General features: G+C 44.3%; 1 protein-coding gene across 1 annotated transcript; it reads right to left on the reverse strand.

Annotated features, from left to right (window-relative positions):
* Positions 1 to 2,606: 2,606 nt before the first annotated feature.
* GJA10 (gap junction protein alpha 10) lies at positions 2,607 to 11,589 on the reverse strand (the record flags this gene model as incomplete). Its single annotated transcript, XM_082305480.1, has 3 exons — positions 11,466 to 11,589; positions 9,187 to 10,622; positions 2,607 to 2,674 (listed from the first exon to the last, which is right to left on the reverse strand). The coding sequence occupies exons 2-3, from the start codon at positions 10,604 to 10,606 to the stop codon at positions 2,607 to 2,609; spliced, it is 1,488 nt and encodes a 495-aa protein (XP_082161606.1). The 5' UTR covers positions 10,607 to 10,622; positions 11,466 to 11,589.
* Positions 11,590 to 14,469: the final 2,880 nt, after the last annotated feature.

The raw sequence follows: 14,469 nt of genomic DNA on the forward strand, positions 1-14,469 counted from the left end.
TTTACTCATTGTAAATACAGTATTGTGCAAAAAACAAAAATGAAAAAAAAACACCCGACCCTTTTCATTCATTTGAATTGCTAGTGTTAACTGAATTTTGTCTAGACACCATTTCTGTTGATGAAATAAAGACATATCATTATGTATTGTAAATCGACTCATCTTGACTCTGAAATTGATGTCGCAGTGCTCGGGTTAATGCGCGGGCTGTAGATGAGATTCGGGAGGGTAGGTTGGATGTGGCTGATGCTGCCCGATGAATCTCTGGACTGATGAAGTGACCTCCACTCACGTGGTCCCATTGCTAATTCACGAGTCATCTTTGATCCAGGGATCCAGTTATCTTTGATCTGCTGCAGGAACAGCCGAGGGTATTTCATTGCAAAGATGAAATAAGTTGTTTTGGAAGATCAAATAAGCTGTATCTATACCCATTCCCCTAGCGCGTGACTTCTTAAGGCCATTCTGCTAAGTCTTTGTTTTGGTCTTCTAAAGTGTCAGTGTACGTGTTGGGAGGCAAGGGGAGAGGTTGGGGTTTGTTTCCCCTTTACAGAAAACCTGAGAGAAATTGAGAGAGGTTTCTGTAGAAACAAAAAATAGCTGAAAACCTCTGTGTGTAACCCAAATATGGTCGTGCTCCTTTCTGAAGGAGGAACTCGTGCCGTCAGTTAGCATCACTTATAGTGCAGAAGATCCAGAAAACAAGAATTTCTTCCAGGAAAGAAGAAATTATAACAGCCTTAGGTCCTATTACCACAAGCAGGGCGTGGGGTCTAGCAGGGGGCGTTTGCTCTCCGGGACTCCCAAACACATGGCAGCCACCTCTCTCCTTGGGTTGGATGCAACTGGAGAGCCTGCTCAACAGCTTGGCAGGAGGAGACCAGGGAAGGGGGGAGTGGCATGACCAGTTGTCCTACCCTGGTCCACACACTTGCTGGGATGCTGCTGTGGGCAGCGGGGAGGAGGGCAAGCTGCTAGAGGGAGGTCCCCAGGCTTTTTTATCACCAGTCAGGAAACCTGAGATCGCGTGCCCTGGGCCAGCATCCTTAGGATGCAAACTGCATCCTCCTCCATCTGCGGCAGTGAAAGTTGCCTGCAATTTTTCAGTCCTAAAATTCTCATGGAAGAAAATCAAACGTCATTTTCCAGAGTTCCCCAGTTTTCTGAATCATCCTGTTGAGCATATATGAAGAAAGCTTCCCGCCCCCTCAAATCTGTCAGAAGATGTAGCATCCACCGCATCTACACATAACCTGGCAGTAGAGAATGTACTTTAGCAAAGCTGTTTCTCCATCCCTGCTCAGTTGTTGCTGGCACTTAATGGCCATTATCTATCTTAAGTATTTCCTTTTTTTGCCTTAAAATACTGAACAAATGCACAGGCAAACTGTCAATGAGTTTGTAGTGAGGCAGAATATGAATGTAAAACATGAGCACTGGAACAAAACCACTGTAATCTCGAGCAATCTTATGCTTGACTCTTTTTTTTTTTTTTCCTGCTGTCCTGTTTTCTGCTAGCCTTGCCTTAGAGTTGCCAAGTCATAGAGGATTTTTATGCTTAGGGAAACCGGCATAGCAAACGAGCTAGTTCCAAGCATTGCTTGCCGTTGAGGTGATAACAACAAATGCGAGCTGTGATAAGCTTGACAAATAAAAGCAGCCAAAAGCATGTGGCCAGAAACAGGGTCAGGGACAGTCAGAGGAAGGTGCTTTATTTTCCAGCTACACAAGTGGAAGGACTGCTTTCTTGGGCCACCTACAACCCAGAAATCCAACCCTCCAGAGGAAGTCTGTCCTAGCAAACTGAAAATGAGCTCTCCTTCAATTCCTCTATATGAACTGTATGAGGCAGTGAAAGGAATACGATTTTCATGACCCCGAGGTGATACCTTGCAGATCTTCTTGAGCAGCAAACTGAAGAAAAGCACAGATGTTTTGCAGTTAAAATAAATTGCCCGTTTTTCCTTAGTTTCAGATTTGAAGCCAAAAGTACAAGGAGGCTACGTTAGCATGGAAAGCCTCTATCAGAGCTTGAGGACCGCATTAGCACAGGCAGACGAGCAGCAGCATATTCTTCAGCTGAGCTTTTATCTCTGTTAAATTCTCTGTCCCTTCAGATTCCTTATGTGTTTCTTCCATCTTTTATTCAATGGCTGCTGCAGCCTGGGGAGATAGAGGCCATGTAGCCTTCCAGGTTACTTTTAAATCAAACTAACCCTTTCTTGTAGGTGTCTTGGGCCTTCTGTTGCCTTGAAGGTCTATGGATCAGGCTGGTTTCTGATATGAACGCTACTAGCATGCACAAGTTGTACATCCCAAAATGTTCTCCCAAAGACACAGGGCTGTTTCTGCAGTGGCAGCACACGCTGACTGGATCCAGCTCAGTCCACATGAGAAAAATCTTGAGTCGTGGAGTGAGCTGCCCCGATAACACCAGCAATCAGAGTAGGGTACTGTCGGGACTGGTGTAAAATGGAGGAATAAAACAACTGTTTGCTTTCTTAAATTGTCTTATGAATTTAGCATTATAGCGGCAGGAGAGGGGAGCATAGCAACAGATAATCTGCTTTTTATCTCTCTGCTGAAGGTGGTTTGTGCTCAGTCCCTTAGCTTATTTCTTCTCCTTGGAATGTCATTACTTTTTCATGATAGATGATAGTTCTAGGAGCATGCTCTGAAAGATAACAAGAGAAAGAAAGGATGAAGCTGAATTGGCTTAAAGGAGAAAAAGAAATGTTATCATAGTATTAACCCAGGTTCCAACACATACATAGTTGAGAAGGTGGGAATCTGGTGTTCAGCTGACAACATGCTTCCCTTGTAGGGCTTTGTTCAGTGCTAAGGGGAGGGTGGGCAGAGGGGGAACACCTTGCTTTTAAACCAAAATAAACACATTAATCCCTGAAGTAACTTGCTTGAAATCAGTGGACCCATCCTAGAGGCCGTGCTTTACATGTTAAGGGCTTTTGTATATTTTTTGATTGCTTTAAAACCGTACAAAGATGGACTCAACTAAGTGAGTTCCCCTTTCTAAAATCCAGCTTATCCATTTGTTGCTGCACAGATCCTCAGAGAGGTTCATTAGTTGTCAGCTGCTGCTGACCCCCAAAGTTTATCTGTGTTTGCGCAATTGGTGAATGGTTACCTTTGGGTGACCAAGTAGCTTTTGCAGGATAATGGGTACACTGGCTGTCATCAGCATGAGCTTCTCCTTAGTGCTCCAGAGCAGAATAAAATACTACTGTGGAATTGAATTTTTTTCTTTTTAAAGAGGTGTTTGCATAGAAAAACTGTACAAAACAAGGTGTAAATGTGACTACCTTTAAGGAGTCTCAAACATCCTAGAGGAACACAGGGTTTTACCAGTCCCTTACCCCACCTGTAGATTTTCCTGGTGGAGCTCAGCTGTCTAAATAACTCCTCCGCAGTTACTAGGTTTGTTATTTCGATGTACATTCACTCTTATCAAACTGTTCCCAGCCCCAGGAGCGAGACCAAGTGAGCAGCTAGTTAAATGAGTGGATATTTATTCCTCAAGTGTTGTTGAAAGGGGCAGTAAACATGCCTTGTTCTGGAGAAGACTGCAAGCATTCAGGCTGAATAGCAGCTCTCTCTTTCATAGCCTGCTCACTACTAAGTATTTTCCCACTGGGTAAAAAGCTCAAAGCTGAATGGAGAATTGAGAAGTAGAAAAAGAATTGAACAGCACAGAGGAATAAAAAAGCAATGCAGTGAGGGAAACTGGACCCAGTGAATCGTAAAATTTCCCCAACTTTGGCAGAGCCAGGATTTCAGCCCCAGAGATTTTCTTTTCTGCAAATGAATAAAATCAGCAGCCCTATCTCCGTCCAATTCTATGAGCTGAGAGTATATCAGCTTTACCAGCTGCTTCATTATCAGCTTTATATCTCCCTCATTCACCATGAGGAGGGACCCTTGCTTTTAAAGACACATTGATTACTTTGAAGCCAAAAATATAGACTTAAAGAAATGACACTCTGAAAGCACGGGGGTCTCTGGAGAAGAGGGTGGGCTAAAGAATAGGGAATGGATGTGAGGGTGAGGAAAACTCAGCACTGCTTGAAAAACAAGAATCTGAAGTTGAGTGCCTAAAATGCCTAATTCTTTCTGAAAATCTTGGTCTAGTAATTTTGGTTTCCCAGGAGAGTGGTTCAGCTAAAATATTGCTAAGAATATTATAAATCTTCTAATGACTTCCAAATTTGTTCTGTGATTCCAGGAACTTATCTTGGCTCAATGAAGAAACACGACCATTAGATAATGTCAAGTCTCCTAATCTTCTTGGTATATCCTTGGGTGCTCTAGCAAGGGGACTAGCACAGTAGTTGTCTCAATGCAGGTTTAGGCTTGGGGTGCAAATGTGATAACCTAGTTCCACCTAAAAGATGGTGCCTTTTTGAGAAGCATTGCCAATCTAGTGTAAATCCTCCCAATCCCAGTTAACCAAATTAAAACCCATAGGTTTTAGAGCACACCTTCGGATGCTTTAGAAAACTGTTACATATAGACCAAAAAGAACTGATGCTGGACATGCTCAGGTAGCATACGATTGAAGTCCTCTGCTTTAGAAAGGCAGGGAGAGACACAGCTAGCAAAAGACTTCAAACGCAGCTAGCGATGAAATATCACACAGCCTCCAGCTTTTGTAGAAATGTTTGCGTTCAGCTGTTGACTTGTGATGACCCTGTGACAATCTGAAGATGCAACACCAGGCTGTGGCCATGCTCAGCTGAGCTTTCTGACGTTCTGCAATTGTTCCTTTGGTTTATTGAAAATGGCTGAGGAGGAAGACTGGTTGATTGTCGCAAAGAGTGACTTTGGAAGCAAAGTTCTCTCCCTCTCTAATTGTTCAATCTCTTATTTTCACCTCCCCAGAGAGAAAAAGAGAGCCGGTCTACCCCTTAGTGCAATGCTCCGAGAGCTAGATGCCTATTATACGCTGTAATTTCTGGCCCTGCTTATTTTCAGGAGAGAAAAGATTGTGCCTGTACTAGTTATATACTGACCTTTGGCTGCATCAGCCTATTAATTTTATCATCAGACTTAAAAATGTATCGTGCACCAGTCAAGGGCCTGACTAGTACAATTTTTTTTCCTCATAATGTCATTCATGTGCAGAATCCTGTTGACAGCAGCATAATTCCTACACACCTTTGTATGTCTCTAACTTCCAGTTGGCATTTCTGACTGTAGTTATACTAAATTCAGTGCAGCTCTTTTCAGTGAGTTACATGCGCAAAGCAGCCATTTAACGCCAGCTTGCCTCAGGGATGCTGGCAGCCTAGGACCATGCAGAAGGTGCCCTTTTGCTCCATAGCTCCCCTTAAATAAAAGTTAAAATTGGCAAGAGATGCAAAACTTAGGGCAGAACTACGTGTGTACCCACGATATCTCTTAGAAGATAAGATACCATATATTCTCTAAGATGTATGCTCTAAGTGAGCCTTGGAAATTATTAGCTTGGAGCCAGTTATCAGTGAACAAATTGTTTGCTATCACTTCAAAGCGTGCTGACTGCGCTCCTCAGTACCAAGGTGTTGGAGGCTTGCAGATAGCAAGTTTTCAGCTGTACACAGATGGTGAATTCCCCTGTCAATGTAGAGTTTCCTAATGTAATTTATCCCAGGTCTCCATCGAGTTGAGGTTAGCTCACCCGTATAGTCGGTGATGCTCTTGTCATTGTGTTTAGGTGGGCTGAAATCAGTTGGAAATTGCCCTCATGTCATGCACCAACTCCCTCCTCCTACGCTTTGCTGTGTGCTTTCCCTGATGCAATGAAGGTCCAGTTTTGGTGGTCTGTCCTCATAACCTAATACATCTAAAGTCTGACCAGCAGTGGCTGAAGAAAAAGATATGTTTTTCCAATGGATCAGAATCTCTTGAGAAGCCTTTAACCTAATAAGTTTTTTAAGATTTCTGCCTCTCATTTTTGCTTCCCAAACTGAATAATGGATAACTTTGGACAATGCAATGGCCAAGAAACTGAATAGAGTATGAAGAGGGAGTGGTTTGGGCGTAACACTAAACAGTTGGAGCATAGATATTTTTTCGAGGTTTTATGCCACAGCTGGACATAAAATGAAGAAATGGCTCTTCACCTCCACCAATTCCAGATGAGGAAGTTTTAAACAGCCTTGTTAGCTTGCATTGTGGCCAAACATGGTTGGTCTGTACAAATCCTACCAATGGGAAAGGCATTTCTTCTTTTATGTATATAGCTGGTCTGGTTTGAACCAGAAAAGTTGTCTGAAAAGTTGAGGAATCCTCATGCCAAACATGCACTTTGTATTCAATATCCTACTGATCTGTTTCATGAGGGTTTTCAGTGGAGGGCTGAATGCATTCTCTCTTAAGGGTCCAAAGTAACCTCTCCTCCAAAGAGAAAGTCCTAAGAAGAATTTCCTGTTCTCTTTGAGGGCTGCAGGTTTTGTACTTTCTTGGAGAGAATCACTTGATCATGATCTGGCCAACGACTATCTACCACCTAGTCTCCATGTTTTGATCAAGAGGATGCAATACATTATGAGAGGTAACTTTTACAACATTTAGTTGTCCCCAAGCATAATTATTTATCTGTCAGAGATTCAGGTGTGGTGTGGAAATGGAATTGATAATATTGCTCAAAAAAATCTCATCACTGGCTAAAAGTCAAGCTTCCATTAGTGTACTGTTAGATCTGTTAGGTGCTTTCAATGTCATGACTGACAGGATGCAGTTGACTTGTATGCAGACTCTTGCAGTATCAGATGGATTGATTTTGTGTAGCTCTGAGATTTTCTTTCAGCTAAGAAAGCTATGGTGGTGGCGGGCAGTTGCAGTTGTCCTGCTATCTTAGCACAGAGCGTGGGTATGTGTTTGGTTGGAGGTTGCTGGAATGGTTGTTGAGGTATAGAAAGTGGTATTTTCAATATTGCGTTGATACTCCTCTCTCATTGAGCTAATGCAAAGAATGCTACAGACAAATGTTGGTAGAATGGTATGGATGAAGGGAAAAAGAAAACATTCAAGCCAGTATGGAGGTAAAGACGGTAACTTGGGAAAATTACCAAAGAAAATTGAACAGTGTCAATTGTTTTTTCTCCATTTGGCTATCTAGCTTAGATTAGTATCATCCAGGTTGGAACAGACTGTATTTTGGCTGTTTAGAAAATGTTGGTGCGTGTGTATTCATTGTTATGTTAAAAAAGTGTCTGTCCTCTCTCTGCATTACTGTTGCAAGTCACTGTTGATCAGGCATGGCTGATTTTGTGTGCTTTAGTTGAAGCTTTTAAATACAATTCCTTTTAAATACTTTTTTTTTTAAGTTTTTTGAATTTTTTTTAAGTTTTTTTTTAAGTTTTTTTAATTTTTGAATGCTCCTGTCACACAGATAAAGCTAACCATACATATTTTTCGTTTATCTTAACATTAATACATGATGATTGTCTCCTGGAAGTCCAGTGAAAACAAATCAAATCAATGCTGAGTGCCCTTGACACCCAAGACTAAACAGTGAATGTAGGAATTGGGAAATACAGACCAGAAGGACAGACAAGCTTTAATGCCCAGATTCGACATTTTTATGGCACACCAGCATATTTGTGCCTTGAAATCGGTATTCATAAGATGCCGTAGCAATGCTAGCAGTAAAGTTTTGCCAGAATATTGACTCAATTGTATATAGAAGCACCTTTGCTTTAAAATATCATGTGCTGTAAACAGGAAGCAACAGGTAGTGTACCTACATAAGTCATATTTTAAAATGCTAGTACCAGTCCCATACATAATGATCCCCAAAGGCAGCATGCCAGAAGAGTGTTACTTTCAAGAGTAATGACATTGCTTTGCAAACTGCCTGTATTTCTCTGCAAGAGCTCCCCTGAAAGATAGCATCGTTGTCATTAAACAGTAAAAGGTGCCAGGCAATTTCTGTGAGTTCTCAACAGTGTGCTACTGAAAGTCTGTCTTGCTTAATACCTTCTTGCACTTCACCTTTTTAAAGAGCCTTCTCACCTGAGCATCAAAAACCAGCAGACCGACAGATTAGACTCTAGGCCCTCTCCCTGTATTAGAAACATTGAAGTGGAAAGCGGCTAAATGGCATCTAAGTGACAATTTAACATGGTTTATGCTGACGGTATATTGTGGAAACTACAACTCTGTGAAAACTAGAACCCACAAACAGTTTTTTGGATGAGCAATGTGTAAGAGTGCCTTCTGCTTCTTACCACAAAATATTTTAAGTTGTTTGGTTGTTTGGTTGTTTGTTTTTGTTAGATTTATATTTAGGAAAAGTATTTAATTTTAGGAAGAGTGGGGAAAAATTGAACAGAATCTATAACTTTGAGTACTGTGTGAAGTAATCTTCTCTTTATTACATGCCCTCTAAAAAGGTATTTAAGGGCTTGCTCCTGCAAGCATTTGTAAAGGAGCTTTTTTGCTCTCAGAGGACAAATCCCATGATCTGGGGCAATCAGAATTCAAAGTACTTTAAAAAAAAAAAAAAACAAAAACTCGTTGGTTCTTGAATGCAAGCACTAAACCTTATCAACACTGACTGTAAGCAAGCTTAGAGTGTGTGGCCAAAGAATAGGAACAGCCGCTGAAAATGCAGTTCTGTCGTCATTGGCTCTGGCATTGCAATTATTTGGTGTTTTATATGTAGATCTTTTGATTTATTCGTTGAGCAATTATTCAGCTCGGTGGTTGCCCCTGGGAGAAACCCCCTGAAGCTGAGAGAGGCTGAGCCACTGAACTCAACGCACTCAAGACTTCTCTTTCTTATGGTGTCAAGCAGGCTGGAGCTGAGCAAGTTTCCCTTGGGACAGTCCTTGTCGAGTCGATTGGGGTGATGTAATGAGTAAAAAGGAGCTGAGATTCGGTGACCTAGAGATCCTCAGGACTCAATAACTTCGCGGTGATGGTTTTGCTTTCACCGTAGAAGGGCACCAAGCGTGCGGGAGGAGCTCGGCTTGGGGCGGGAGCTCGGCTTGGGGCGGGAGCTCGGCTTGGGGCGGGAGCTCGGCTTGATCCGGGAGGATGCGAGGCGCTGGGGCCGTGTCGCAACTCCTGCCTAGGCCTCCCCGCCCCCTGGCTCGCCCGCTCCTCCCCGGGGCCGGGCCAGGCCGCCGGGGACGCCCGGGACCCCCGCCGCCCCCCGCCCGCCTCCTTCCCCCGGGGCGCTACTTGCCATCGAGACGCGGCGCCCCATGGCGGCGGCCGGCGGCGGGCTGCTGGGCGGGCTGCCCTCCTCTCGGAGCTTCCCCTCCGAGCCGGAGCCGGAGCCGGAGCCGGAGCCGGAGCCGGGGCCGGGGCCGGGGCCGGAGCCGCCGCGGGAGGCGGTGCTCTCGCTGTCGCTGCCCGCCCGGCTGCCGGCGAGGACGCGGCAGAGGAAGCTGGGCTTGCGGGTGCCCGGGCAGTGCCCGCTGTCCGGGGAGCCGCCGCGCTCCTCCTCCAGGTCGCGGCAGGCGCTGACCCGGCTGCGCTTGCGGGGCACCCGGCGGGGCGCCCCCGCCGCCCCCGCCGCCGTCCCGGGGCCGCCGCCTGCCGCGGCCCGCGGCGCCTCCTCGCTGCTGGAGGAGGGCGGCGGCTGCTGTCCCTGGTGCTGCGCCGCGCTGTGCCGCCGGCGGGGCGGCGGCGCGCCCCGGAGCTCTCCGCGGTGCTGGCGGCCCGGCGGCCCCGCCGGCGCCGGAGCGGGAGCGGGGGCCGGGGCGGCGGCGGGGGGCGGCGGCGGGGCGGCGGCGGCGGCGGCGGCGGCGGCGGGGCGCGGCGGGGAGGCGTCGCTGGCCGGGCAGGCCGGCGGCACCACGGAGCTCTTCTTGGAGTTGTAGAGGCTGGTGTCCTCCTCGGCGGGGCCGGCCGGCCGCCGCGGCCGCCCGGAGAGGCTCTTCTGGATCTTCTTGAGGCCCAGGTGGGCGATTTCTAGGATGTTGAGGAAGAGGGAGACCGCGGCGATGCTGTTCATGAAAACCATAAAAATGGTCTTCTCTGTGGGTCGGGACACAAAACAATCCACCGTGTTAGGGCAAGGGGGCCGAGTGCATTGGTAAAGGGGGGACATGTGAAACCCGTATAAAAGATACTGACCTATCATAAAGCCCACTTCGACCACCGACCGGGTCAGGATATGTAGGACATAGGTGCGCAGCAGGGACCCTCTCAGGGGTGCCTTATTCACTTTCTTCTGTTCCTCCAGCTTACGCAGTTCCCTCTCCACTCTCCTGTGTTCCTCAGGCATGGGCTCCAGGTCTTCTAGCTGAGCCCGCAGGTGGGCTTTCCTCTTCTGTCGCTCCTTCTCGAGAGCCCTTAATCTGTAGAGCGCATGGCCCATGTAAACTAGCGATGGAGAAGAGACAAATATGATCTGCAGTACCCAGTATCTGATCAAAGAGATGGGGAAGGCTTTGTCATAACAGATATTGCTGCAGCCAGGTTGCTCCGTGTTGCAGATGAACTCGGACTGCTCATCGTCCCAGACATCTTCGGCAGCCACTCCCAGCACCAGCATCCGGAATATGAACAGGATCGTGAGCCAGATTTTGCCAACTATGGTGGAGTGGATGTGCACTTCTTCAAGGATGCTGCCCAGCAGGTTCCAGTCCCCCATGGTCAGAAGTTCATATCTGAAATACAAAAAATGTTGGTATTTTAGCAACAATACTGGATTTCTTTTGGAAATGGCCCTTTTTAGTTTTGTTTTGTTTTGGTTTTTTTAAATAATGATCTTTCATATATATTCTTCTGATAGCAGGAGAGCTCCCAGAAGTTCATCATTATTTTCTGCTTATTGGGTCTTTCAGTGAATGCAGACTTCATGATTACTGGTGAAAGATGCAAATGTAAGATTCTTTTAAGCTTAAGAGAGATTGATTTCAGCTGTAAGCCACAGTACTTCTTAACTGCCTACAGTTTTACACTATTTTCTTCCCACTAGGAAAGGAGACAGTTTTTTCCCACTTAGCAAATCCTTTGCCAACTGTAGTTTAATCCTACACCCACTCCATTCCCCTGTCTGTGGCTTTGCCATAGTTTTGCCATAATGTGTAATGCTCAGGGCATCCATTTGTTTGATAAAGTTTTGAGAAGTATCCTGTAACTGCAACAGAAAAATTTTTCATTTTGTACCCCAAGGTAGTAGCGTTATTAGTGCCATCCATCCAATATTTTCCCATCTACCAGGGTAACAATCCACAAGTTTCTCACTCGGATTCCTAAAACTACAAATACATAGCTAATTTACACATAGCTGTACATGTGTAAATAGTCTCAGTTCTAGGATAATGTTAATAAACTAAGAGTGCTTCTGGGATTAATATCTTTGATTTTATGCCTTTAAAGTCTTATTGAATCACCAAGACTTTGTCTTAATTATAAGTTTCAACATACGAGATAAATAAAACAGGGATTACGTAATGGAATGATGTGGAGGTTTTTAGCTGTGAGTGCAAGATGATCTTTTTAACTACCTCTTTCCCAGAATCTCTTTGGTTCACCAGCAAATTGATCTATGTTCTGCTGCCAGGCACTTGATCTCCAAGCCGCTTCTCTGGAAACTGTTCAGGAGCTTCAGGTAACGTGGGGAATTGAAATGTAAGATATTTGTCTGTTTATTTGTGAATGCACCGCACATTCGGTGTTGTGTCCCTGGAATTTTTTTCTGCTAACGTGGCAATAAAATACTGAAAGCAACTGGGATCATATCTACCTTAGGGTTTGCACCTGAATTTTTTAATGCTACTGTACTTTCAAAACTTTGCAAATTCCACTAAACCACAATCTTTAGTAAAGTCCGATTTCTAAGCTTTTTTGAGAGCAGCTGGTTGCAGTACTCAAAATCTTACACAATTTTAATTGATAGCACGGCTGGGCGATAACACCATTATCAATATAGCTTGGTCATGGTTTAGGGCATGATCCCATGTAGCACGATTCTGCTTGGAGGCGGTATTTATCCATGCTGCAAGTAAAGATTTTCAGTTGTAACCAACAGTGCAGTCATTCTCTGCATAGGCATCCTACAGACTTTATTATTACATTTCTGGGATTTGGTTTTTCTCTGCAAATTTGAATTTTCACAGTGAGCTTCCCTTTTGACACAGGGTTGAGGAAACATAGCTACTCAAGCAACTTCTTAGGTGCTGCGATGCGCCTGGAACATCTTCTTTCCCCACTCCTTCCCTCCCATGTATGTCATTGAAATAAGATACATGAAAAAAAAAGGCAGCAAGAATTATTGTAGTCCATATTCTTCATCTTTAAAGAACATTATCAGATCTTTCTTCTGACTTCATATGGATTTTATTCAGAGCAGACACCAAATTGCTGCAATGTCATAGGTTGGGTGGGTGCAAAGATGTTGATATGTTGAAAAGTTTACTGGAAAATGGTACACCTCAAGCTAGCAATGTTGAACCTGTTTTTCCAAGCTTGGAAATGCTGATACAGAATAGTTCACTTTCAGTAAAGTGAGAAGTAGAGGTTTACGTGGAGCAAACTCCCAAACCCAGAGTACTCAAGAGGCCAAGTACAAGTGGGTGACGCTTGCTGATTGCTCTGTGCCGCTTCCCCTGAAAGGTGACTGAATGACGGCAACGCAACAGTTAAGCAAAGGAGCTTCGGGTACATTTGCTGCCTTGTGAATGGCTGATCCCTCGCTGAAATTGATAGACTCCAGGGGAAAAAAAAAAAAAAGTGAGATGTTAAAATGTAAATGCAGGAACAAAAGGGAAAGGAGACATGTTTTAACCCCAAAGATGAAATGCTAGCATTCCTCTAGCAGTAAGAATTATCATTGCCCGTTTTGGAACAAAAAGTGAATGTAACCGTTCAGGGTAAGAGATGACAAGAAGAGGAGTATAAAAAACATATCACCCTGGCTCTACAGATGTGTTTGTTTCTTAAGTTGTTTCTACCAGTGTTTAAACAACTCTATCCTCACCTTTCCTTTATAAGAGCCAACAGGGGAGAGTAATTGTAGGAGTGGTCTAATTCACTAAGTGAGCTTATTATAACAAGACGCTTGCCCTCGAATCTGCACTAGCAGAACCACAGCATGAATATTGACATGGTGAACGTTGTGTATAAAGTAAAGTTAGTCTAGAGCCACGAAAGCCAGCGTTCCTAAGAAATCAGCCCAAACTACTTTACAACCTTGTCATAGCAATGTGCTTCCAATTTTTCCATCTTTCCCTTCCCTGGTCTTATTTGAGTTCTGTGTAACAGAGTAAATCCAGTTTACTGTAAGAGAGTAATCCCAAATATCAACGATATTACTTCCAGTCTACTAGTAGACTAGAATTTCTAGTATTGCAGTATACTAGCTTAGTAGACTAGAAATATACCATTATTAGTATAGGTAGTACCTACCCGAGACATTTCTCATTATACCATCTGACTACCTTTGTGTCTGCCCAAATAGTTTTATATGCTTATTTCAAACAATAAAAATTCATGCATGTAATCAGCTAGAACCAGGTGGAAATCCACCATTTCTCTGGGAGGAAGTTTCTTTATTTCTTGTTTTTGTTACTTCTTTATTTTAAAGTGCATTTGATCATTTGCCAGTGTTCAAATCACTGCTATATTAAATTTATGCCAGGTTTTCATCAGCTGTGATTTGAAAAAGCAGAGTTAAATCTTAAATTTCTTATCAGAAAAAGTTAAATGCTAAGATGCAAATACTCCTGGGTTTAATTCACATTGCTTCGAGCCTGACAGAGACCTGCCTGCTCCATACTGCCCGAGGAAGAATTATTTTTCTGCCGCTTACCTTAGGAGAAAGCCCTTGGTTAGTCTGTCTTAGAGCATTTCAGAAGGAGCACGCAGAGCTGCTGATTGCTGTAGATCAGAGACCTTCCTTCGACAGTGCTAGGACATCTTCTTTTTTTTTTTTTTCCCCCAAGAGCCAAAGCATAGACGTGGTACGCTGAGCGGACTTCTCGGTTCTTTGTAGCTGGATGCCAAGATCACTCAGTCTAAACTATCCGTGCACGGTTTAAAAATCATCAGATGATAGGATGGGGCCTCTAGCCAAAATTATCATGCAATTATTTTAGTCAGTGGCATCTACCAAAGCCATTCCCTCAAGGCTCGATCTGTACGGCAATAGTTTGCAACATCCCTATGCCTTGTTTTAGTCGGTTCTTCAAACATTACGCCTCCACCCAGCTCCCAAATGAAATTTTATTTTGTAAAATGGCTAAATAGGCACCCTTTACAGTACGATAGATTCTTACATTTTCTTTACATTCCATTAGTTTCGCTTTGAATCAATGCCCGAGGATCGATCGGTCATGTCCGATTTCATACTCTGTTGCCTGGTGAGTTAATTTAGGATGCGTTAGACTGAGTCTTTGAAAATGGAGGCCACGGGAACCGAGACTCAAGTCTTCAGTTAGAAACACAGGCTTTCGGCACAGTAACCCTTCAGCCGGGTTAAAGCGCCACGCCTAAGTCCATTCAGAATTGGTA

The sequence above is a fragment of the Platalea leucorodia genome (assembly GCF_965183815.1).
Source record: "Platalea leucorodia genome assembly, chromosome: 3".
Taxonomy (NCBI): domain Eukaryota; kingdom Metazoa; phylum Chordata; class Aves; order Pelecaniformes; family Threskiornithidae; genus Platalea; species Platalea leucorodia.